This window comes from Ictalurus furcatus, chromosome 10 (genome assembly GCF_023375685.1).
Source record: "Ictalurus furcatus strain D&B chromosome 10, Billie_1.0, whole genome shotgun sequence".
NCBI classification, from domain to species: domain Eukaryota; kingdom Metazoa; phylum Chordata; class Actinopteri; order Siluriformes; family Ictaluridae; genus Ictalurus; species Ictalurus furcatus.
This window is the reverse complement of record NC_071264.1, coordinates 21,258,511-21,281,585: the sequence shown is the minus strand read 5'-3', so window position 1 is coordinate 21,281,585 and position 23,075 is coordinate 21,258,511. Positions and strand designations below refer to the sequence as shown.

Here is a 23,075-nt window from a genome sequence, read left to right as displayed (position 1 = left end):
TATTCTTAAATGTAAATTAAATAACAGATCTGAAAAAATCATGTAAAATAACGGTGCAAACGATGTATGGTGATGAGATCAGCTGTTTTTTTTTCTCACAAATTGCATCATATAGAAAGTATAACTCTTGTCTGTGAAAACAATATGCACAGCATTTTGTTTGTTAGCTAGTCAACATGGGTAATGTAATAGCTTTGTCTCTTAAAAATGTATTTGAATTTTAATTGCACCCTGACTCCTGGTAGCGTTGAGGATGCAGTGTTTACCATGTTCAGTGGAGACACAGTGAGGTTCTCAACGGTTTTGTGCGACAGTGAGGCTTCTGCTCAGGATGTTCTCTGTGGGAGATGGAAGGGAGGAGGCTTGGTCTCATTAGTCTCGGCAGAAAATGAAAGGTGGCAGTTGGTGTACAGCAAAGAGTGAGCACACTGGGTCCTCCTGAAGTCAACAACCATCTCTTATTTTATCCACAAGTCTATAAGCCATTCCATCGTCTCTGTATCCTGAATCATCATTGTTGGTAAAGTTACTAACCTTTTGCCGATGTACTGTCATCAGCTAAATACGTTGTGACTCAGTCAGCCAGCAGCATAAACACCAGTGGGCAGAGTACACAACCCTGAGGGATGCCAGAGTTTAGTGTTGGGAGTGCTCGAAGTGTTGACATAGACACTAACTGAAGCTTCCCAGTCAGGAAGTGCATTATTCAAAGACTTGGTTAACTTGCCCATTAACTTGTCTAAAATCCACGCATCCTCTGAGCAAGTTAATTACATTAACTTATCCCAAAAGATTTGTGTTGATTGAGATTGGATTGTAATCAGTGTAAGATGCGTTTGAAGTTGTCGTGCAGGTACTCACTGATGCCAATTTGAGAGGGTGTAGAGTTTAGGATCGGTAAAGATCCTGGGAGAAACACTCCAGTCAGGTTAATTCATATGGCCAGAGGTTATTCAGAACGACTTGGAGAGGCTTTCACCATAAATCTCTGAGGACTGGCGAAAGGTGTTCAAGGATTGGCCCTAAAATCATCTGCAAATGTTTTAATTGGCAAAAACACTATTTTGAGGAAACAGAAGCTACTGTGTATACCAACCATACACCAGATCCACTCTTCTGCAGAATGGCAAACCTCAACAACCACCTCCTCCATGATTAAAAACCCAATTTCTTTATACACCACTGTCTTATCATGTTTTGCAACATAAAGCTGTTTATAAGCATTTTGTCATGGTCTGTCAACACACAAATACTCCTCTGTCAGTTTCAGTTGTTCCATGAGGTCAAAGCCAACACTTGTTTGGACAAGCTGTCTCTTGGCCTGAATTAAGGTTATGGAAAACACAGCGCCTTCAACTGGGCTCTGTATGTGCACACTTTTCAGTAGCTTTCCGCTCAAGAGGAAAAAAGCTCTTTGCATGACTGACTCAGGCTCAACACACCCTATTTGACCTTCCCCAAAGAACTGTAATTTTCCGAATTGGCTTTGCGATCAATTCCTGATTAGCTGTAAATGTGAGAATAGATTAGTTATGTTGAGAGGAATCGAGATCGGTATCGCTACTTGCCACCGGCCTTGATACGGTCTATAAATAGAATTTTGGAGTGGTGTGGCTTTTTTCTTCTCTCTCCCTTCACCAGACCCTCAGGTTGCAGGGTTGATTTCAGCTAGACAAAAATCATGGTTTTGTTCATCTCCCTGTCTTACCCCGGGTTCACACTGTATGATTTTGGCCACGATTTGGTCATATGATAAATTTTGAGAATCCTGAAAGATTCCTGTAGTCCTAGGCCAAAATCTATATTCTTTGATCGCTAGTTTCACGTGTTCCCCGACAGCCGATTAACGGCTGTTGCGATTAAATTCAGAAGATTTGAGGCACAGTCCTGTAGTGTGGCTTCTCCTACTCCGTACGAGTCGTCTTGCGTGCGTTCGTTTTTCACATCTTGACTGTCATACAGTCCGACATTAATGACAACTGAGATCCTACAGTGTGACATGGCTTGCAGCACGGATCATGTTCATACAGTCTGACAAGCAACAGTCTCAAAGGACTATTAAAAATCGCAGTGTGTGAACCCGGCTTTAGGCAGGAGGTCAACTGGCCGGCAAAAACGATTCCAGTACCTTTCTCTGTATATTGTGTAACGATTTTCACTTCATTTGGCAGATTTTAAAAAAAAACTTGCGTGTGAGGCAGCACCCAACCCAAACATAGTCTTGCAGCACTTGAATTACAGTAGGCTCCTTTATCAACTCTGAAGACTCTTGCACGCCAGCTAGTCTGAATCCAAGCGAATCTGTTTGCTGCTTGGTTTATTTTCACACTGCAAATAGTCAAACAAACCCAGAAATTTTATCGAGGGACTTGTAGAGCTGCAAATGTGCTCAAAACTCATTGCTCAGAAATACAGCAATGGAAAATGATAAAGAAACCTTTTGAAAATTTTAATTCACCAAAATCACAGAGCACGGCTAAATAGATGATTAGATGTATAAAGAGTTAGTAACAGTTACAGCACTACAGCTCACAGTTACAAAACTACAGCTCTGTCTTTTAGCACTTTTTGGGTCAGTTTAAGAACTTGCATCTACAAAAAATAAACATTGACTCAACTGAAAAGCTCTCCCCATCGTCCGGAGATAGGAAGTTTGAATCCTGACAATTGCCGCTTTTCCACTGCAGGAACTAGGAACTTTTGGAGGTACTTGGTGTGTTTCCACTGCAGGGACCAGGGTCTAAATTAAGTTCAGGGTAAAAATATTTAGCCCTCGCAAAGTCCCTACTCGGGAGGTGGTACTTTTTTCAGAAGTCAGGATCTTTGGAGGGTGGGACTCGGGCGCTGAGCATCCTGATTGGTTGAGTGCACGCAGCATTTTTTTTTCAGCCACCATTTTTAAAAGTCTGTTGCGTGCAGTAACAGTTGTTTATTGCGATTCGAATCAACACAATGGAATTGCTTAAAAATACGTCTGATGGACCGACTACAAGGCTCAGGCCTTGAGTATTTATGCTGAGGACGAAATACAGCGGGAACTGGAAACTGCGACTCTCAATGAAAAGGTATACTTAAAAATAAAAATAAAGTGGGTTAAGCGAGCTGGGCATTGTTCACACAGGAAAACCCTGCAAAGAGAAGCTTGTGCGCTCACGTTCGTCTCCGTCGTCTCAGTAATAGCTGATAAAATCAGCCTGCTTACTTTAAGTCTAGCATTAGGAGCATTCTGAATTCACTTTACTACCACTGCTAGTCTCTTTTCCAACATTTTCTCAATTACCTTTTTAGCTAAGCAATACATCACAATCAACAACAGCACAGCTTGAATCTCCTCCATGCTTGTGGTTGTTGCAGTGTCGTTATCAGATTTTAGAAAATAGAGGAACCTTTATCTACAGAAAAAAACTTCATGACCAGGAATTGAACCTGGGATGTGGTGGTGAGAGCGCTGAATCATAACCACTAGACCACCAATCAGCTCTTGTTGCTGTTCAAAGATTTGTGCTCAAATTAGCGTCTACTAAGTGTTTTTATAAACTAACCAAACATCAGCTTACTTTGTGTCAATAATCAGTTTGATTGTGGCATACTTCAAGGCTTCATATCCTCACCAAGGGCTTGTCATGCACAGTCATACATCACAAGACTAATTTGCTTAATCTTCAAGGTACTTTAGACCACGATGGAAACGCACACAAGAAAGGTCTGGCGGAACCAAATGGTCCCTTGAAAAAAGTTCCTGGGATTAATTGTTCCGGGTAATTTTGGTGGAAATGTGGCTAATGCCACAGCTATTTGTGGCCAAGGGTCCAATAGAGCTTTGTCCGTGCTCTCTGATTAGTAGGGGATGACGCACCTCGTTCATCACAGCGCACTAGCCTGCACATTCCTCAGTGTTTTACAGTGCCCTCTGAGCAACATGAGCAGCAGTTCAAAAAGATGTGGTCGACGGGTTTTACATGTCTTGGAGGATACATGTGTTATTCACTCTCCCCTGTTAGTAGCTGTAGCATGATGGGAAAGAGCTGGCTCTTGGTTTGGAATTAACCAAGACCAAAACAGGGAGGAAATAGGCGGTGGGGCGGAGTGTGTTAAGAAATCGTTTTCTTAATGTTTCAAAAGATAGTCATGCGTAAAGACTAATTTATCCACCTAGTAAAGAATAGTTTTAGCCTGTGTGTGTGTAGTGCAGCAGGTGGTGGGATTCAGAACGAGTAACACACACGGTAGCTATAGCATGGAGGTGCACGGCGTACAAACATAGCTATATTCACCTCCTGCAGTTGAGTTGATTCAGGGTCAGAGAGATCACGTTGAACTGAAACTTGCTCTCGAAACAGTTGTCTTGGTCACGCATCTAAACAAAACCCAGCAGGATTTAATTCTAAACACAGCATGAGTGAACGCACCCTGAGTTTCACCAACTGAATGAAAGTGTTGCTGTAGTAGGATGAAGAGCGAGCCATGACTGAACGTGGCTGTGTATAACCACACTCCAGTCAGAGAGCAGTCAAACTGCCAATTATACACTCGAAACTATAATACTTTTTGGTATATTTACAACCCTGACCAATTCAGTGTTGCCTAACTCTGTTTCCCCCTGTTTTCCCTCGTCTGAGGAGAATCAGGAACATCCTTGCACTCAGAATACTTGAAGATATACTTGATTCTTCATTAGATGTTGCTGTCTTGTTGAGTTCAGATACTTGGACACACTTCAGCAGTACATTCCGTGCTGCCTGCCTTGTGCTCGTGTGTGAGAGAGAGAGAGAGAGAGAGAGAGAAAAAGAGAGAGAGAAAGAGAGAGAGAGAGAGACAGAGTGAGAGTATGTGGCTGTTTTGTTCTCCAGCTGGTTTCATCTTCCAAAGGGCTCACCCTCAGCATGGCAAAGCCAGCATGTAGGTCAGATTTAAGACGCAATCCCCTGCTGTCTGACCCATACACACATGCGCACATCTGGATTGGCTGTCAGTGCCAGCAGGGAGAGAAAAACACACCAGCAGCTAAAGAATAGTCTTTACAGTCACACCCACAGACCCATGACCGAGGCCATGCATATTTTCGGTTGATTAAACAGCAACATTGAAACACTTTTCCCAGGAATGCAATGTACACAATGTTCCCCTAACCCCGAATATAGCTCATCAGCCAACTCCTGTTTGATGTCTCTCTAACAAAGGACTAGTCCTGTGCAATTGGGGCTGCAAGGGGAAATTTTAAAGTACATTTAAAGTGGCGTCAAAAGGAGTTTGACATGCTTCTCTTGGACTGCGTACCATCTTTGTACTTAGTTTACACGTATGGCAGTTGCAGAAAATGTCATTTTCTTAGTTAATGAGGGAGACAAACTACATTTTCCATCACAAATTGGAATAGAATAACTCTCCATGAATTAGTTTGCTGCTCTGAGTTTGACGCTTGAAGAAGAAAAATGTTTGTACATGGGAATGACTATAAATCTGCGAGCGCAGCAAGCACACCAGTGTAATTCAAAGGTTCCCATCATTTTACAGCTCGTGGCCCACATGACCACAGACAAAACACTTCCAACTGTTTAAAATGCAGTTATAGTATCATTCGCAGAGGGAATCGGAGGGAAAACTACAGCTTGGATTCATGAAGATCTCATGCATGCCAAATGAGCTTTTCAAAACCACCCTGTATTTTGACTACAGCTATAATAAAATTGCGTACTTAAAAAAAAAAAACTAAACAAAAAAAAAAAACACATTCTTAAAGTTGCTTAATACCAACTGGGATAAACTCACACATTTAAAATCTGTATCCTGTGTTTATTTTTTTCTGTGAAGCTGTTTTGAGACAATGACCATTGTAAAAAGCACTATACAAATAAAATTGAATTGAGTTAATACAATTTCTAGTGACTAACAGTTTAAGTATTATCTGTTAGTAGTGTTAACAATTCATGTGTTCTGTTATGCTTAAAGAGAGATGAATGTTTCCTCCTCCTCTTGGCCTGCAGGTATGGCGTGACCCCAGAGAACATCATCCTGTATGGTCAGAGTATCGGTACAGTGCCAACGGTGGACCTGGCGGCACGGTATGAGTGTGCAGCAGTCATCCTGCATTCCCCGCTCATGTCTGGACTGCGCGTGGCCTTCCCCGACACACGCAAAACCTACTGCTTCGATGCTTTCCCCAGGTGGGTCATCATAATGAATTTACAAACTTCATAATGGGTTTTTAATTGATTTGTTTATTTATTCACTAGCAAAAAGCTAACGTTACAAAAATGAGAATTGCTTCTAACTAAACTCTCATGACGATAAAATAATAAAACAGATAACTAAACGTGACTAACAAGCAAGGGCCAAACAATATGCTTCCATGCAAGACCCAAAATCTTAGTCAGTTGAGAACCTTTAATTCAACATTTTAAATGTTTTAAGCATGTGAGGGTATTTATTCAACAGTTTGTTCTGGTCCAGTACTTTGATTGGTCCAGCAGCATTCCCAGAGTGCCTATATTTCCTATAACCCCACTGAGACTTTTCACTGTGTATCACGCCCGTAAAATTCCACTTCCTAGTTCAGAACAGTTACAATAGTGTTAGTAAAACAATCAGTGAACCTGGCAAAAGATACTTTTGAGGAATATAACTTTTGGCTTCAAATATTAAAGCTCGTCAGATGAATATGAAAAGGAAGAAGTGAAGTTTTACGAGAAGCACCTTTTAATGGGAATGTACAAATCATCAGTGTGAGCCAGCTAACCAGCTAGTCGACGTGCTATAAAGTGAAGGTGACTTCTTCTGGGTCTGTTTCCGCTAGGGGAGCGAAAATTCACAGATCATTTGGCCATGTTGTGTTTGAAATGTCACTTGCTCTTACTCTGCCTGTATCTGCAGTATAACCGCACTCTTGCTCATGCTTTATTGCTGACTTATAACTCTGTATTCTTATCTGTATGTTTCTTTTTCTCTTTACAGATACCTTTAAACGAGAAGTAGTTGGGCATGTGCTCAGACTTTTAAGTTGTAAAAATACACTGGTATTATCAAAACTGTTTGCTAGTTAAGATTGTCCACTCACAGGTTATTGCGTGTTGGACCTATTGTAAGGTTTTTGATTGTTTGTTTTCCATCGAGCCCTCGTCACCCAGCTCATAAACAAATCTCTCTGACCACAGGTCTCGAACGGTTTCTCGTAATAACCCTCATAATTAAGTCCCATCCAAAACCCCACACCCCTCCACTTGCAGCAGTTGCCATAGCAACCAAGTTGTATTCAAGGCCAACAAGAGACCCAAGGTCTTAATATTCTTGCACACACCCACACAAGCTCACAACAATTCACCAAAACAAACGAATGACTACAGGTCATAATTTACATTTTACAATTGACTTTAGATTGATTTATTTGAAATTCCAGGAATGAGATTGGAGCTGTACGAGCTTTTATACATGGGGTTGCTAACATAGGCTTGTACATGGTGCTGAATAACCTTTAACAGCTGAGAAATCCAGTGTGTTTTATTTGCTTGTTCGTGCACAGTATTGTACAGCTTACTTCACAAGATAACTTTAAAAGCTATTGTACTTCTAGCGCATGTAAATATCAAATATAACCAGGGCTGTTGCTTTCTTAAGGTTACCTGTCCACAGTAAATTTCCAAGTGAATATGTAACCTCAGCCACTTACTGCTTCTCCCAGACTTCATGACAGCCTTATAGACTCATGGCTTTTTATTAAGCCTGGCTCTAATAATCCAAAACAGGGATAATCGAGAGTGGATTTCACCACTAGACCAACCAAACTACGGTCACCTTTTTGAAAGTTAATAGCAGAATATTTTTGTTTGTTTGTTTTTTTTTAAACCAAGTTTTCTGGGGAAAATGCTTTGTATGCGCACCAAATGGCTGTGTAATACCCTACTGCCATCAATTATAAAATTTTCACATTGACTCAGCAACGTTCTGGGATTGTGTGCAACATTTTCCACCCATGTAGTGTGTGTTGATGTGGTGCACACCTAGATTTGCTCAATAATGCTTGTACTGTGTGTTGGGAGTGGAAATTGGTTTTATCTGGCTAAAGCCAGTTTTAGACTGTTCGATTAAAGCAGTCTTTGAAGATTATTACTTGTCACACCATGAGATGATTCCAATAAAATTTTGGTTGAGTGGTATGGTGGCTTTGTGGTTAGCACATTTGCCTGGCCTTACCTTGTTGAGGGTTCGATTCCTGTGAGTGGAGTTTCCTCCCCAGTCCAAAGACTCTATGCGCTGTAGGCTGATTTCCAAATTGTCCCTAGTGAATGGGTGTGTAAGTGTTTGAGCAATTGTGCCCTGCAATGGGAAATGTGCCAATGGGGCAACCCTGTGTAGGATAAGCGGTACAGAAAATGGATTGATGGATAGATCTTCTACGCATCAAATTTATATGATGACGATCCTCTAATGATAGGCCAACGATTAATGAAAGCCAATGGTAAATGGTCTGCACTTATGTAGTGCTTTTTTAACCTTAGTGGTTCCAAAGCGCTTTACACTGTGTCTCATTCACCCACACACTCGCACACCAGTGGTAGCAGAGCTGCCATGCAAGGCGCTAACTTGCCATCGGGAGCAACTTGGTGTTCAGTGTCTTGCCCAAGGACACTTCGGTATGTGAAGTCATGTGGGCCGGGAATCGAACCACCAACCCTACAATTAGTGGACAACCCGCTCTACCACCTGAGCCACAGCTGCCCAATGACTGACTAACGCACAAGCGATAGTTAGTCCACTAGAATGGTATCTCCAAGTTTCTGGTCAAATGATTAGCAAATGGAATGTTATGACTGACTGACGGTTTGATTTTCACATTGATTAATTTCATCATTGTACTGTTCTACACCACACAGCTGTTGAGTTAATTTCTTTAAGGTACATTGTTGTCATGCACAATTCATTTCACTGCTCCTGCAAATAGCCAGACATTGCTATCATTTTCACAGTCAGCTCTCCTCCTCCATTTCCCCCCCCACCTCTTCCATCAGCAGAGCGTGATATTAAATTGCTGTCTGCCCTGCTGGAAGTGGATGTAATGTTAATTCAGGAAGCAGCTTTTCTCTGCTCGGCTGACAAAGTTAAAGGTGCCCAGTGTGCACCGGGAGGCGTTTCACCTCTTCTACAACTGTCTCGGCTCTTTGCAGCCCGAACCTCTTTGATAAAATAAGGAGTCTCTACACTCGATGTCGAATGATGTGGTTACACTGTAGTTCAAGATGTACGCATAGGATGCGTGCTAGGGTCTGCACGATAAAGTTCACTTCCTTCTATTTAAATGATGTACAAAATGTTCTTTCAGGGTCCAGTAGTGTTGAATCAAGGCTACTACTGTGGGATATTGAGCAGTGTTGGAACAATAGCCTTAATGTGGAACCATACCAATGGCATTTGCATGGATTTGGACTGCAAATTAGGATGTAATTGTTCCTTACTGAAGTAAGACCGTGCCAGGGGAGCAGCTGTTGAGCGCACTGGTCTGTGCTATTTTTGATCATCTTAGACATTGATAAAAATCTTTAGTTGAGATTCATTTGCATGATGTCTCTGTCTGGATATCTCAAGTACGCAAGCTTGTGGCTCTTTGACTCACAAGAGTGTAACACAAAGTATCTGTGGCACGGCAACTGGACTCAAGGCTGCAGGGCTTTCAGGCTTAAAGCAGATTCCCTTCTGAAACTGATACTGCAGTAAGTAAAGTCCATGGCACTCGAGCTTACAGGCGTGTGTGTATTTGATCTTGTCATTAGCATCTCCCTAAGATACTCCACATCCCCCCCACCCCCCAATGCCAGTGTACAGATACTCCTTTGTGCCTGCAGCAAGTTGTACAGGAACGCTGTACTGCTGTTACATTCTTAGTGAGGTTCTTTAAACCTAAACCGTAAACAAATTTTAGAGCTTGTTTACCAAAGATGGCTGCAAATTAAATTAATATAAAGAGGTTGCTCCTGGGCAATCAATGTATTTGTGACTTTCAGTTGAGTCAGAATATAATGTAGCTTTTTCCCTTTTTATACTATACACTCTCTGGCCAAAAGTTTGTGGACACCTGACCTTAACACCATGTGCTTTTTTCTTTTTTCTCTTTCTTTCTTTCTTTCTTTTTGAGCATCCCATTCCAGATTTATTTCCACCTTGCAGAAGTGTAGAGGATTCTATAACAGCAAAAGCTTTCCACTAAATTTTCCAGCATGGGTCGGTGGAATTTGTGTTCATTCAGCCACAAGGGCTTTAGTGAGACCTGGCATTGATGTCAGGTGAGGACGCCTGGGGTGCAGTCTGCATTTCAGTTCATCCCAAAGGTGTTCAGTGGGGTTGAGGTCAGGACTCTGTGGAGGCTATTACAGTTCTCCCACTCCAAACTTGACAATGTGTTCATGGAGCCCGCTTTGTGCCCAGGGACAGTGTCTTGCTGGAACAGGTTTGTGCCTCTTAGTTCCAGAAGGGAAATTGTAATGCTACAGCATACAAAGCCATCCTGTACAATTGTGTGCTTCATTGTGCCAACAGTTTGGGAAAGAACCATAAATGGGCACAATGTCCATGTGTCCACATACTTTTGGCCAAATAGTGTTTATGGTGGAGATTTCACCATGTGAACGGTTTTCCTATATTATACACACAATATTCAGATACTGAAATTTATTCAGACAGACCTATGAGGGACTTTGATTACATAATGTTCATATTCGGGGCAGATCACACTACCAAAAAATGAAGACAGTGGCAACAGTGATGAAAAACACATGTAAATATGGCTTTAATATGAATTTGGAGTCTGATTTTCGTGTGCTCTTTTGCCTTTCAGACCCTCATAAATAAGATATGACACGAAATTAGGTTTGTGTTGTCCGGCAGAACATTTTTTGACTGGTAGATTAATTATTTGTGGATTCTGGTACATGGTACGTCTGTGCACCGTTTGCCAAACACACACACACACACACACACACACACACACACACACACACACACACAGAGACAGACAGAGGAATGGGAGAGCCAGACCTCCTACATTTCTAGCGATCAATCAAAAAAAAGAATGAAAGAGCCTGAGCGTGTGAGTGAATTGCTTTGATTTGAAAAGAGCAATAGCAATCATTAATTTGCATCCCCGTGCGAGGGAGTCAGCACAAAAGTGGAAGAAAAAGACGTGTGGATTGTCAGCCACTTTATGATGACTCACTCCAAGGCTCTGAACACAGCTGCTGCGCTCAACAGCGTTCTGTACAAGGGATGCAAAAAAAACACATTGCATGCTGCCTAAGCTAGAAGCTTCATATAATAATAATAATAATAATAATAATAATAATAATACATTTTGATTTATATAGCGCTTTTCATACATTTCAAATATAGCTGTAAGTGCTTCACAGCATGAAGTTAATAACAGAAATAAACGGCAGTCAAAAATCAAATGGAAAAATCGGCATAAAGAGATACAAAAAAATAATGGCAGGGTCCGAAAAAGCAAATGTCAAAATAAAAATACATAATATAAAATATATCATTAAAAATATTTAAAATACTATTGGGTAATTCAGCAGTCAGAATTGTTATCCTCGAACTCGGAACGTTAAACCAACGAAGTGGAACAATAGACGCCAACATGTTTTTTTATTAGCAACAAGTTAGGCAGCTAGCTGTGATGAGCGAAGTGCGTTTTCCTCTTGGAACAGTGAACTGTATGGTCAATATTTAAGATTTACAGTGCATCCGGAAAGTATTCACAGCGCTTCACTTTTTCCACATTTTGTTATGTTACAGCCTTATTCCAAAATGGATTAAATTCATTATTTTCCTCAAAATTCTACAAACAATACCCCATAATGACAACGTGAAATAAGTTTGTTTGAAATCTCTGCAAATTTATTAAAAATAAAAAAAAGCACATGTACATAAGTATTCACACCCTTTGCTCAATACTTTGTTGAAGCACCTTTGGCACCAATTACAGCCTCAAGTCTTTTTGAGTATGATGCTACAAGCTTGGCACACACATTTTTGGGCAGTTTCTCCCATTCTTCTTTGCAGGACCTCTCAGCTCCATCAGGTTGGATGGGGAGCGTCGGTTCACAGCCATTTTCAGATCTCTCCAGAGATGTTCAATCGGGTTCAAGTCTGGGCTCTGGCTGGGCCACTCAAGGACATTCACAGAGTTGTCTTGTAGCCACTCCTTTGTTATCTTGGCTGTGTGCTTAGGGTCGTTGTATTGTTGGAAGATGAATCTTCGCCCCAGTCTGAGGTCCAGAGCGCTCTGGGGCAGGTTTTCATCAAGGATGTCTCTGTACATTGCTGCATTCATCTTTCCCTCGATCCTGACTAGTCTCCCAGTTCCTGCCACTGAAAAACTTCCCCACAGCATGATGCTGCCACCACCATGCTTCACTGTAGGGATGGTATTGGCCAGGTGATGACTGGTGCCTGGTTTCCTCCAGGCATGACGCTTGCCATTCAGGCAAAGAGTTCAAGCTTTGTTTCATCATGGTCTGAGAGTCCTTCAGGTGCCTTTTGGCAAACTCCAGGCGGACTGTCATGTGCCTTTTACTGAGGAGTGGCTTCCGTCTGGTTCTCCTCTCTTCACAGACACACGCTGAGCTCTGTCAGAATGACCATCGGGATTTTTGGTCATCTCCCTGTCTAAGGCCCTTCTCCACTGATCGCTCAGTTTGGCCGGGCGGCCAGCTCTAGGAAGAGTCCTGGTGGTTCCAAACTTCCTCCATTTACGGATGATGGAGGCCACTGTGCTCATTGGGACCTTCAATGCTGCAGAAATGTTTCTGTACCCTTCCCCAGATCTGTGCCTCGATACAATCCTGTCTCAGAGGTCTCCAGACAGTTCCTTGGACGTCATGGCTAGGTTTGTGCTCTGACGTAACAAAATGTGGGAAAAAGTGAAGCGCCGTGAATACTTTCCGGATGCACTGTAGAAGTAATTATTGATTAATCTAAAGCTAATACTAGTATATACAGTATAACCCATTTAAAGGTAAGAAATTCTTTATTTCTGATTTGTACAGCTATGTTAATTTAATGTCCCACCGTAAACAGTGAAGGAACTCTGAGTTGACGAGACTACCCAAGTTGACTTCAGTTGCGGTGGCATTTCATATCGCAAAGGACATTTACTTCGTTGAGAAAGAAGGGTTGTGCAAAAATCGTACCGGCGTTATAGCGAATAGTGCATACAATGCTTTTTTTTTTTTTTTTTTCTTTACAATAAATATCCTGTACCTAAATGAACTACTGTTTGCACTGTTTACTATAGATGGTGCAGTTATTGTTTTTTGCACATTTTCTACATTTTCTAACGTCTGTTCTAATACAGAAAAAAAACCTTGATTTATGTAATGTTTAAACTGCATTATGTAAAAACAAAACAACAAAAAAAGGTCATTGAGAATCGTTCATAAATTTGAAAACAAAAAAACATCGTGCAATATTGCCCAGCCCTACTACAACGTTCAGCAAGTTATGACCGTAAAAACAGACAATCAATGAAAACATCTCTGAAAGAAATCTGCATTTAGCTGCAAATACATGTAAAAGTGCACTTTTATATCTGTTTCCCAAACTCGTTCTTGGGGGGCCATCAAGCAGTCCACGTTTTTCTCTCTTCTATGTCCTGACACATACTAACCCAAGCAGTTGAGCACAGAATTACCCGTGTTTTGATAAGTGGGAAAAGTTCCTACATAAGGTCTTGTTTAATCTATAGTGCAGTCCATTACCCAACAGGCTGTGATAAGTGGGGGTTCTTATTTGGGTCGAGTAGATCGAAGCAGAAATGACTCGGTCTGTTAGGTTTGTGCGTTGACCTGCAAAATGTTTAACAAATTTGATGAGTTTTCTGGGGTGTATATTTGACACTATACGACAGCATGGAAAAACACACACACAAGCTTAGCTATTTTCCTTTAGACTTTCCACAGTCAGTGTGATTGTCATGAGCTGTCTCCAATCCAAAACTAAGATTTTGAGTATTTGGTGGTAAAAATAGTCTTTCCCCTATGTTTGAAGGGTACATGAGGTTCTTTTTATGTTCTGTAATGGTGAAATCGGTTATGGTTAATCAAGCTGCCTAGAATAGGTCACGCGTATGCAATTTGAGACACTGCTGTAATTTGTTCAGTCCATTGAGAACATCACGTCACAGGGCACTGCACTGGCCCACTATTTACATTGGTACTGCTTACATTTTTTTCACACATGCACTATTTATGCAGAAACACTGGATACACGTGACAGCCATTTTGCATATAGCAGTTGAAAACAAGTGTAGACCCTGTATAAGAAGTCAATTATTGATTTGTCACATGGCAGTGTTGCTCATCCTTGGTTTCCTGCTCATGGGTATCTTTCGTACTGCATAATTTTGTGGCCATAAAACAAACATCTCATTAGAAAGCAGTACAGTGTAGGCTCCCCGTGGCTTAAAAATATGATGAATGCGTAGTCCTTTCTCGGCAGTACTGAGACTACAGAAACTGTGTAGACCTGCAACAAAACGCAGAGGGGGTTTTGTGGTATATTTTACTGCCATCTCTGTAAAGTTTTGAATCCACCAGCCTCAATGCAGTTATTAACTTTTGAAAAATGTTCCAGACTCTCAAAACAGATTAAGATTAAATGTATTCCAGATCGGCGTTGCAGCGTAATCCCCTTAAATTGTCAAGTCTAGTTGGAGTGTTTGCAAGATGAAATGAAGCCACTTGGCCAAGGTCGATGTTCAGAGGTTTGAACGTGGGGCTTCAGCTGAAAAATTTTCATTAATATGCAACATGAAGGCCACTTATGATCTGTTGTATGATCTGAATAATCATTACTTGCCTACTTCTGGAAGGCATAACCTGTGAAAGAGCTGAGTGTGCACGCTCCATCACTAGACTGTTAACTAGCTAAATAAGCCTTTGGTCGCAATTAACCAGAGTAGTTTAATTTGTTCAGATTTACATTGATTAACGTTAATTACTTTTGTTCGCATTTATTATCATTTTTATTTCTGCTGCTGGCTCATTGACGTCCCCTTTAGCTCTTTTTTTTTTTTTTTTTTTTTTTTTTTTTTTTTTTTTTTTGCTTCATGTCATCACCAATGGCAGCTTTCATGCTCATTTTGCCACTGCCATGGGAATTAGAGGAGAGTGTGGCATTTGAAGTTCAATAATTGACTGTTAGTGATCCACCAGCCTCTATCTAACCTTCATTTACCTGTTACTTTATATCCTTGTGTTTCATGTGATGCTTCGCTTTGAGACACTCTCCAGAGTAAGTGGAAGGGTTGTGTATGAGATAAATACGTATATCAGGAAGACGCAATTTTAGTCCATTTTCTGCCAATTCATGGGAAAGTACTCAATGCGTAAAATCTATTTTAATGGCCTTGTCGAAGCACCATTGATTCTCTTCTGAAGTAAGGCAGTTTTGATTCAGCCATCTTTTAGGTTCATGCTGTGTTGCCTGAATTTCAGTCCCTAATATGGCGAGCGCAACAGAAAAATCATGTGATGTGTTACAAAGATCAAGTGGCTTCGTCATTTCATGTTCCTCCATGACCAGGGTGCTACATAAGACGACGCAGGCCTAAATAAGACCTACACATTTCTACATAAAGTGCACGTGCAAAATGTGTGCAAACAGCACAAGACAGTACGGTAACTACTAAAATAGCACAATAGGCCCAGTAAGAGACAGTGCAGTGCCGACCAGTACTCAGTTCTAGTGTGAAAGTGTCTGATGTGACAGGTAATGCAGAAGGGTTACAATACAATTAAAATGCTGTGAATGTGAACATAATATACTAATATTAGGCAGATTAGCTTATACTATATATGGACATGGCTGCTACCCCAATAATTGCCAAGTAGGGAGTATATTAGTGACTGACTAAATTTGATATTTTTCATCCATCAACCAATCCAGATGACATGATACACTATTAGACTAGGCATGTGCCGGGGGGGGGGAAATCAATATTATAGTTTTTTTTGTTGTTGTTGTTGCTCTAATCAACACGCACAATATTATTACAGACCGTTCAATCTAACACTGATAGCATTATGTTCCATTTGGGAAAGGGCGTCTAGAAAGACACGAGTGAACAAGTCATAAATCCATTAGCTAGCCCATTGGGCAAGTGAAAGCTCCAAAGTGCTGCCCAGTCCCATGCTCTGGTTGCCTGGAAATCTAATTTATTAGGATTAAAACTGCTAGCTCACAATTTAATAAAGTAAGGAGTTGCTTAGCAGTTAGAACGTTTACTCATCCACCATCCAAGGGCTCCAAGAAAGTTTGAACAGGTTGCAGGTTTTGCACTCCTAAAAGTAGCAACGGAAGAATCTTCACAACTTGCATAAACATTAGCTTTACTCATCCAGTTTGATCAACGACAAGGTGCAACATTTCTCTTGGTTTGTATGTCTGAACTCTCCATTGGGTTTAGTCTTTGAAACACGATGCGAGGAAGAGGACATTAATTAGCTCCAGCCTAATTTTGTCCTGGGGATGATGAGAGTGTATGGGACGATGTAAAATCCATATTGGGATGTTTTAGGGACCATAATGGTGTGCATGTCTCAACTTCACACCATCTCACTCCCCTTCCAATTTCTGCACATCTATATTCACTACCTGCTACTGTATGTTCTTGCAGTGGATTTGTGCTGCTGTCTTGATGTTTCTTCAGTTTCCTTGACTTGCTGCTACTACTGTACAAGTTATAATGTTTTGTAATGGCTCTCTCACTGATGAACTCTAACAGATGTTTTCACAGAATTCTTTCATAGTCTGTCTTTGTTTTTAGCTTATGACTTCAGATCACCTTTGTAGCCCTTGAAGAGCTGCCACCTACAACGATTAATCTACTACAAATCCTGCAGCTCCATCACATCCCTGTTTCCAATCACCTTAACACATTTCCAGATTTCAGATCGCATGCACACATCCCTTTGGATAGATGAGTTGACACACCACTCCTCTCCCTGTGGAGCTCCAGCCAGCTGGCCATGGATCTCTGTTCCAGACACTGAATCTCAGTTTGCCAAATTTGAGATTCACAGCTGTGTGTGGCAGGAGGAAAACTGTGAATGGATGTATGAAAGTTTAATGACGCGACTCTCTCTGTGGATTTTTTTTTTCGGGCTGCAGCATGGCATGGATTGGAATATTAAAACTGCGTCCAGAAACAGCGGGCCAGAGGGGGAAAATGGAAGTGAGGACTTGTGTGGTCGTGAAAGATATCTGGATATAACTGTTTTTGTTCCATTGGTAGACTAGCAGTGCTTGAAGCCGACCATCCTGGTTTACTTTAACTGCACTGTGGTTAAAAAAGTGTGTGCGGGGGGGGGTTCAGAGACCTTCCAGCCTGAAGAATTGTAGAGTCCTTGAGTTAAGACTAGGAACAAATGATTCACCACATAGTTTTGGACTAAAATTGTCCAGATTACAGGATGCATATCTCCTGAATGATCTCATAATATTTGTAATGTTTGAGAAGAGGGACTTGCAGAAAATTGTGGCATTCCCATCGATTTATGTGATTATTCTTGAGCAAGATGTTAAAACACCACCAGTCCATTCCAGAGATGCAGAAAGGCTGGGACTCTGATTGTTTAATCCAAATATGTCCACCCCCTTTATTACAACTCTTCTTTCCACCACAGTTTAGCAGAAACAACCTTTTGGTGATGTATAGCTGATGTATCACATTTGTACCACATGCATTAAAAAACCCCAAAACATTTAAAACCTTGTTGCACAAAACCTCTCTATAATCACGCTGTTTACGAGTTTGTAATCAGCCAGAGGAGTCCGCACTGAATCTTGTTATCGTCCAGGTTCATTCAGCCTGTGGTGTAATTATTCCATTAGACTTTCTCATGCATTAATCTTTCTCCAAGCATGTTCAGGATGCATGTGCTTTATAAATGGTAAGCACTAATTAGCCTTTTGGAGTGCTGAATTAATATGCCAAATGGATACGCAGCAGCGTAAAAGTTTTATGCCTTTAGTCTTAAATGTCTCTAGGCATGAACAGATGGCTCATATAGAAAACTGATCATTTCTTCAATGCAAAATTTTTTTTTAAATGATTTTTGTGATTAATGCCACATAGGCATAGAGAGACTGGAGCGTAATGTTAGTTATTTTTTGTAACAATCTATTACTCTTTGCAATTGTGGTGGTTTCTTTTTAATATTTTGCCTCCATGTTGATCCAAGGGGTTGGTAATTAAAATAGCATCTATGCTCAAATCTGTTAACTAGCCCACTGGACAAATGAACACTCCAGTGTGCAGCCCAGTCTAGTCTACTTGATCATTAAGTTAAGTACAGCTTATACGCCAATAAAATATTTGGGGTGAAACATGTTCAAACGTGAAACTTTACCCTATGCACCGCTTAAGAATGCTGAGTGTCACTTGGGGGGGGGGGGACAATTCTCTGCCTTGGATTAGTAATCAACAGGTCTAATATGGCCTCCATCTTCAATCTCTGGTGGCATATTAGTCTTAATTGGTCAAGTGTCCATGTTGAGGAATTATATCTATAGGGGATAATTGGTCTACTTTTGAATATCTCTACAGGTAATTTAGTCTTAAATATCCCCCATGTTAATTGTGTAGAGATTTAAACTGGTTTCTGTTTTTCTCCTTTTACTTCAGCATTGATAAGGTGTCAAAGGTGGCCTCTCCGGTCCTCGTGATTCATGGCACAGAGGACGAGGTGATCGATTTCTCGCACGGCCTGGCCATCTACGAGCGATGCCCGCGTGCCGTGGAACCGCTGTGGGTGGAGGGCGCCGGGCACAATGACATCGAGCTGTATGCCCAGTACCTGGAGAGACTCAAGCAGTTCATCTCCTTCGAGCTGGCTACCTCTTGAAAGCACACTGCAGCACACTGTACAACATCACGGCACACACTGCGATGAGCTCCTCTCAGCTCTTTACACACCGAGCCGAGGATCAGAGTCAAGGATTTGCACTTGCTGACAAATTCTTTTTAAGTGTATATGGTGGTATTAAGGAATGGGGCCTTTGTATTTCTGCAAAGAGGAAACGCCTTTTATCGATTTTTATTTTTGATTCTTTTATACTTGATGAAGAAAAATTTTAAGTGCACCACATTACATATTTTGTGTGTTTTTGATTTGTCTAGCTGAATTTTTGTGTGTGTAAAACCCAACAGGGGAAAGTAAATAGATGCACTATTTGTTGTACTGTTATGTTCAGTTGACCACTCTTTATTTTTTTTTTATTATTTTTTTTTTTTAATTCATTGTTTTGTTTTCATTATTTCTAGGCATTCCATTGATCCACTGGATTCTCTTGACTGGGGTCAAAGAGGATTTGCTCTCAGATTTTTTTACAGAGCCAGTCTGTGTGTATAGTGTTGTTTTTTTTTGTTGTTGTTGTGTTTGGTTTTTTTTGTTGCCAGTAAGTGAAGGAATACTACCACTGCGAATGCATCAAGATCACATGACTGATCAAACCACTACATTGTTTCTGGCTCTGGAGCATGGTGCTGTGTGTTACTACAGTAATCAGGGCATTGTTTGAGCATACACACTACATAAATAAGGTGTTCATTTATGAAATCTTGGTCTCTGTTTTGGCGCCAGTTCTACAGTAAGCCTTATGCTCTCAGACGTTTTTGCTGTCTCATTTCACGGGAGCAGGCTTTTCTCAAGGTTAATACTAGCTGCTACTCTTCCAATGAGAAAAATCACTGTGAGACCGAACTGGCAAAACAATAAGGGTACAAGGTGAATTGTATTGAGCCACAAATATCATCTCACCCACCCAAAATTCTGCAGCTGCTTCCTCATTCCTGACATTATCTACTGACCCTAAAGGACTATAACCTCTGAACACAAAGACAAGAGAACACTAAAAGTCCTCATATTTCAGTGCTGGCTTTGCAAATGTTAATGTATTCAGGAGTAGCACTGGACACTAGAAGCTACAATGGTTTAATTAATAAGAAGAACTCTTGTTTATTCGAAGTAGGTGCAATTACTATGTTGCAACTTTTTGTGAAGGGTTTTTTTTTTCTTTTCTTTTTTTTGTGCAAATGGGCTGGACTTATCAGTGTTCATCTATATATTGCTGTAAGATAACACTGCAATGGCAGACACATGCGTAACGGGATGTTTTTGTGTTTCTCCATGAGGCCTGAAAGAGGTTTGAACCTCGTCCTTTATCCTCTGGAGTTTTTGATCGAGACGCAGCCCTAACTGAGCCCCTCTGTTGCTTTTGATACCGATGTTTTTAACAATGTTTTTTCCAGTACTTATTAATATTATCTTTACACCTCTTTTAATGCTGGTTTGTAAGATAACCGTACTGTACACATCATCTCTCCTCTCAATAGATATGTAAAACAGGAAACTGTATTTAGTCTTTTTAATGATTTTGACACTGGAATTGCTGTATGCAAGTATAATGCTGAAAAAAGAAAATAGTTGGTACAAAATGTGCTAGTGTAATTTTTGTTTTCTCAGATCAAATGAAAAAGCCTTAAATGTGCTGTGAGACAGATTTATTACTCACTTGATGTTGGTTGTTGCCTCAGAGCAACCCACTGGATGTTGTATTGCTATATAATGGAATAAAGGATGCATGGACTATTGAACATACTTTTTTCCTTTTTGTGCAGGTCGCTTATCTGTATTTGCTCGTCACTTCAAGACTGATTTACAGTCAGGTTCATAAATATTCAGACACTTATTTTATCTATTATTCTAGTTGTCTGGCAGCCTATATAGAAGTTGAAATTAAATAATAAAGATTTATTATTTATATAATTTTATATTTTTAAGGGGTCAAAAATTGGTCAATCAATCATAAATCAAATTACTTTTAATAATTGGTTGCAAATCCTTAGTTGCAAGTCAGTAAGTCTGGAACCTATAGTCATTACCTGACACTGGATTTCTTACCTGGTGATCCTCTGCCAGGCTTGTACTGCAGAAGTCTACAATTGCTGCTTGTTATTGGGGTAGTTTGCCTTCAGCAACTAAAGTGCATGCTCAGTTGGATTCAGGTCATGTGATTGACCTGGCCATTGTGGAACATTCACGTTTGCCTTAACAAGTCTTGGGTTGCTTTTGAAGCATGCTTCAGGTCCTTGTCCATCTGCACTGTGAAGCACCATCCAATGAGTTTTGAGGCATTTGACTGAATCTGAGCAGATAATATAGCCCTGTACACTTCAGAGTTTATCCTGCTGCTTTTGTCAAGCAGTCACATCAATAAATACAACTGAACCAGTTCCATTGGCAGTCATGCACCGATCAGCCTTAACATTAAACCACCTGCCTGATATTGTGTAGGTCCCCCTTGTGCCATCAAAACAGCTCTGTCCTTTTGAAGCATGGACTGCTGTGGTATCTGGCACCAGGACGTTAGTAGCAGATCCTTTGTCCTGTACGTTGCAAAGTGTGGCCTCCATGTAGCAGACTTTTTAGCGCAGCACATCCCAAGATTCTTGATCGGATTGAGATCTGGGGAATTTGGAGGCCAACTCGACGCCTTGAACTCAGTCGTGCTCCTCAAACCATTCCTGAACAATTTTTGAAGTGTGGCAGGGTGCATTATCCTGCTGAAAGAGGCCACTGCCATTAGGGAATACTGTTGCCATGAAGAGGTGTACTTGGTCTGCAACAATCTTTAGGTAGCTGTCTAAGTAACATCCACATGAATGCCAGGATCCAAGGTTTCCCAGAAGAACGTTGCCCAGAGCATCACACTGACATCCCACTGGCTTACTGCCTTCCCATAATGCATCCTGGTGCCATCTCTTTCCCAGTTAAGCGATGCACCTGCACCCGGCTGTCCACACGATGTAAAAGAAAACGTGATTCATCAGACCAGGCCACATTCTCCTATTGTGCCATGATCCAGTTCTGATGCTCCCATGCTGCTGTAGCTCTTCTGTGGGATCGGACCAGACAGGCTAACCTTCGCTCCGCACATGCATCACAATGAGCCTTGGGCACCCATGATCCTGTCGCTGGTTCACCAGTTATCCTTCGTTGGACCACTTTTGTTAGGTAGTAGTTACTGCATACTGGGAACACCCACAAGACCTGCTGTTTTGGAGATGCTCTGACCCGGTCGTCTAGCCATCACAATTTAGCCCTTGTCAAAGTCACTCAGATCCTTATGTTTGCCATTTTTTGCTTCCAACACATCAACTTCAAGAACCGACTGTTCACTGGGGGAGGTCACATATAGAAAGAGCTGTAATCCCTACACCGTTCAGCCAATTTGGATGTACATACCTTCAAAGCTCTTTTATTATTATTTTTTTTTATTATTATTATTATTTCAACTCCTATATACTGTGGTAGACACATAAAACAACCATACATTTGAGTTTTTATGGACCCGATTGCATTCCCACTATTCACTACAGGTTATCTCATGTAAAAACTCCTTTGGATGCAATGGGGTTAAATGAAAGTTGGGATGCTTTACTCAGGGGAAAAAAACTCAGACTTGTTTGGGATTCTGCTTGGGCAGATTTGAGCCCAAGGCGGAAGTTAAGTTTATACAGAATAATAATTCTTATTTATAATATACTGATTTTCACATACTCAAGGTCACTTTGTAGCTTTTTCATTTTATTCTCTCTCTTTAAACAAAAGCAAAGAACGATCATTTAAAAAAAAATCAGTGACCTTGAAACTCCATTTTTTCCCGTAGATTTTGTCTGAACATGATGTTTTTACATAATGTTGGCAGAAACAAAGGCAGCACTTATCTGGTAGCTCAAGCTGGCGGCCAAAATCAAGCCACAAGGGGCAGAAAGTGCTTGTTAATGCGAGTCATTTATGTCATCTGCACAATGCGTTTCTCTTTTTAACACCATTTCCACTCTTCCTCCTGCTCTTGCTTAGTGAAGGGTGATGTTCCACCGAGCACACTTCAGCATTAATCACTTCTGTCCAAACCACCTGGAGTGGCCTGTTGATTAGTTACTGGTTCATGTGAGGGTCATAGGGAAAATAGAAGGTTGGCTATGTGCCATAACTGCTGCCAGGCCTTGAGCCAAAGTCCTG

At 41.0% G+C, this 23,075-nt stretch overlaps 1 protein-coding gene across 1 annotated transcript in view; it reads left to right on the top strand.

The window, feature by feature from the left end:
* abhd17c (abhydrolase domain containing 17C, depalmitoylase) overlaps window positions 1-21,633 on the top strand; it is a 48,651-nt gene extending 27,018 nt beyond the window's left edge. The window contains exons 3-4 of the mRNA XM_053634445.1: window positions 5,985-6,164; window positions 18,674-21,633. Coding sequence (XP_053490420.1) covers window positions 5,985-6,164; window positions 18,674-18,893 — 400 coding nt within the window. The 3' untranslated portion in view covers window positions 18,894-21,633. The remainder of the gene's footprint in view (window positions 1-5,984; window positions 6,165-18,673) is intronic.
* Window positions 21,634-23,075: the final 1,442 nt, after the last annotated feature.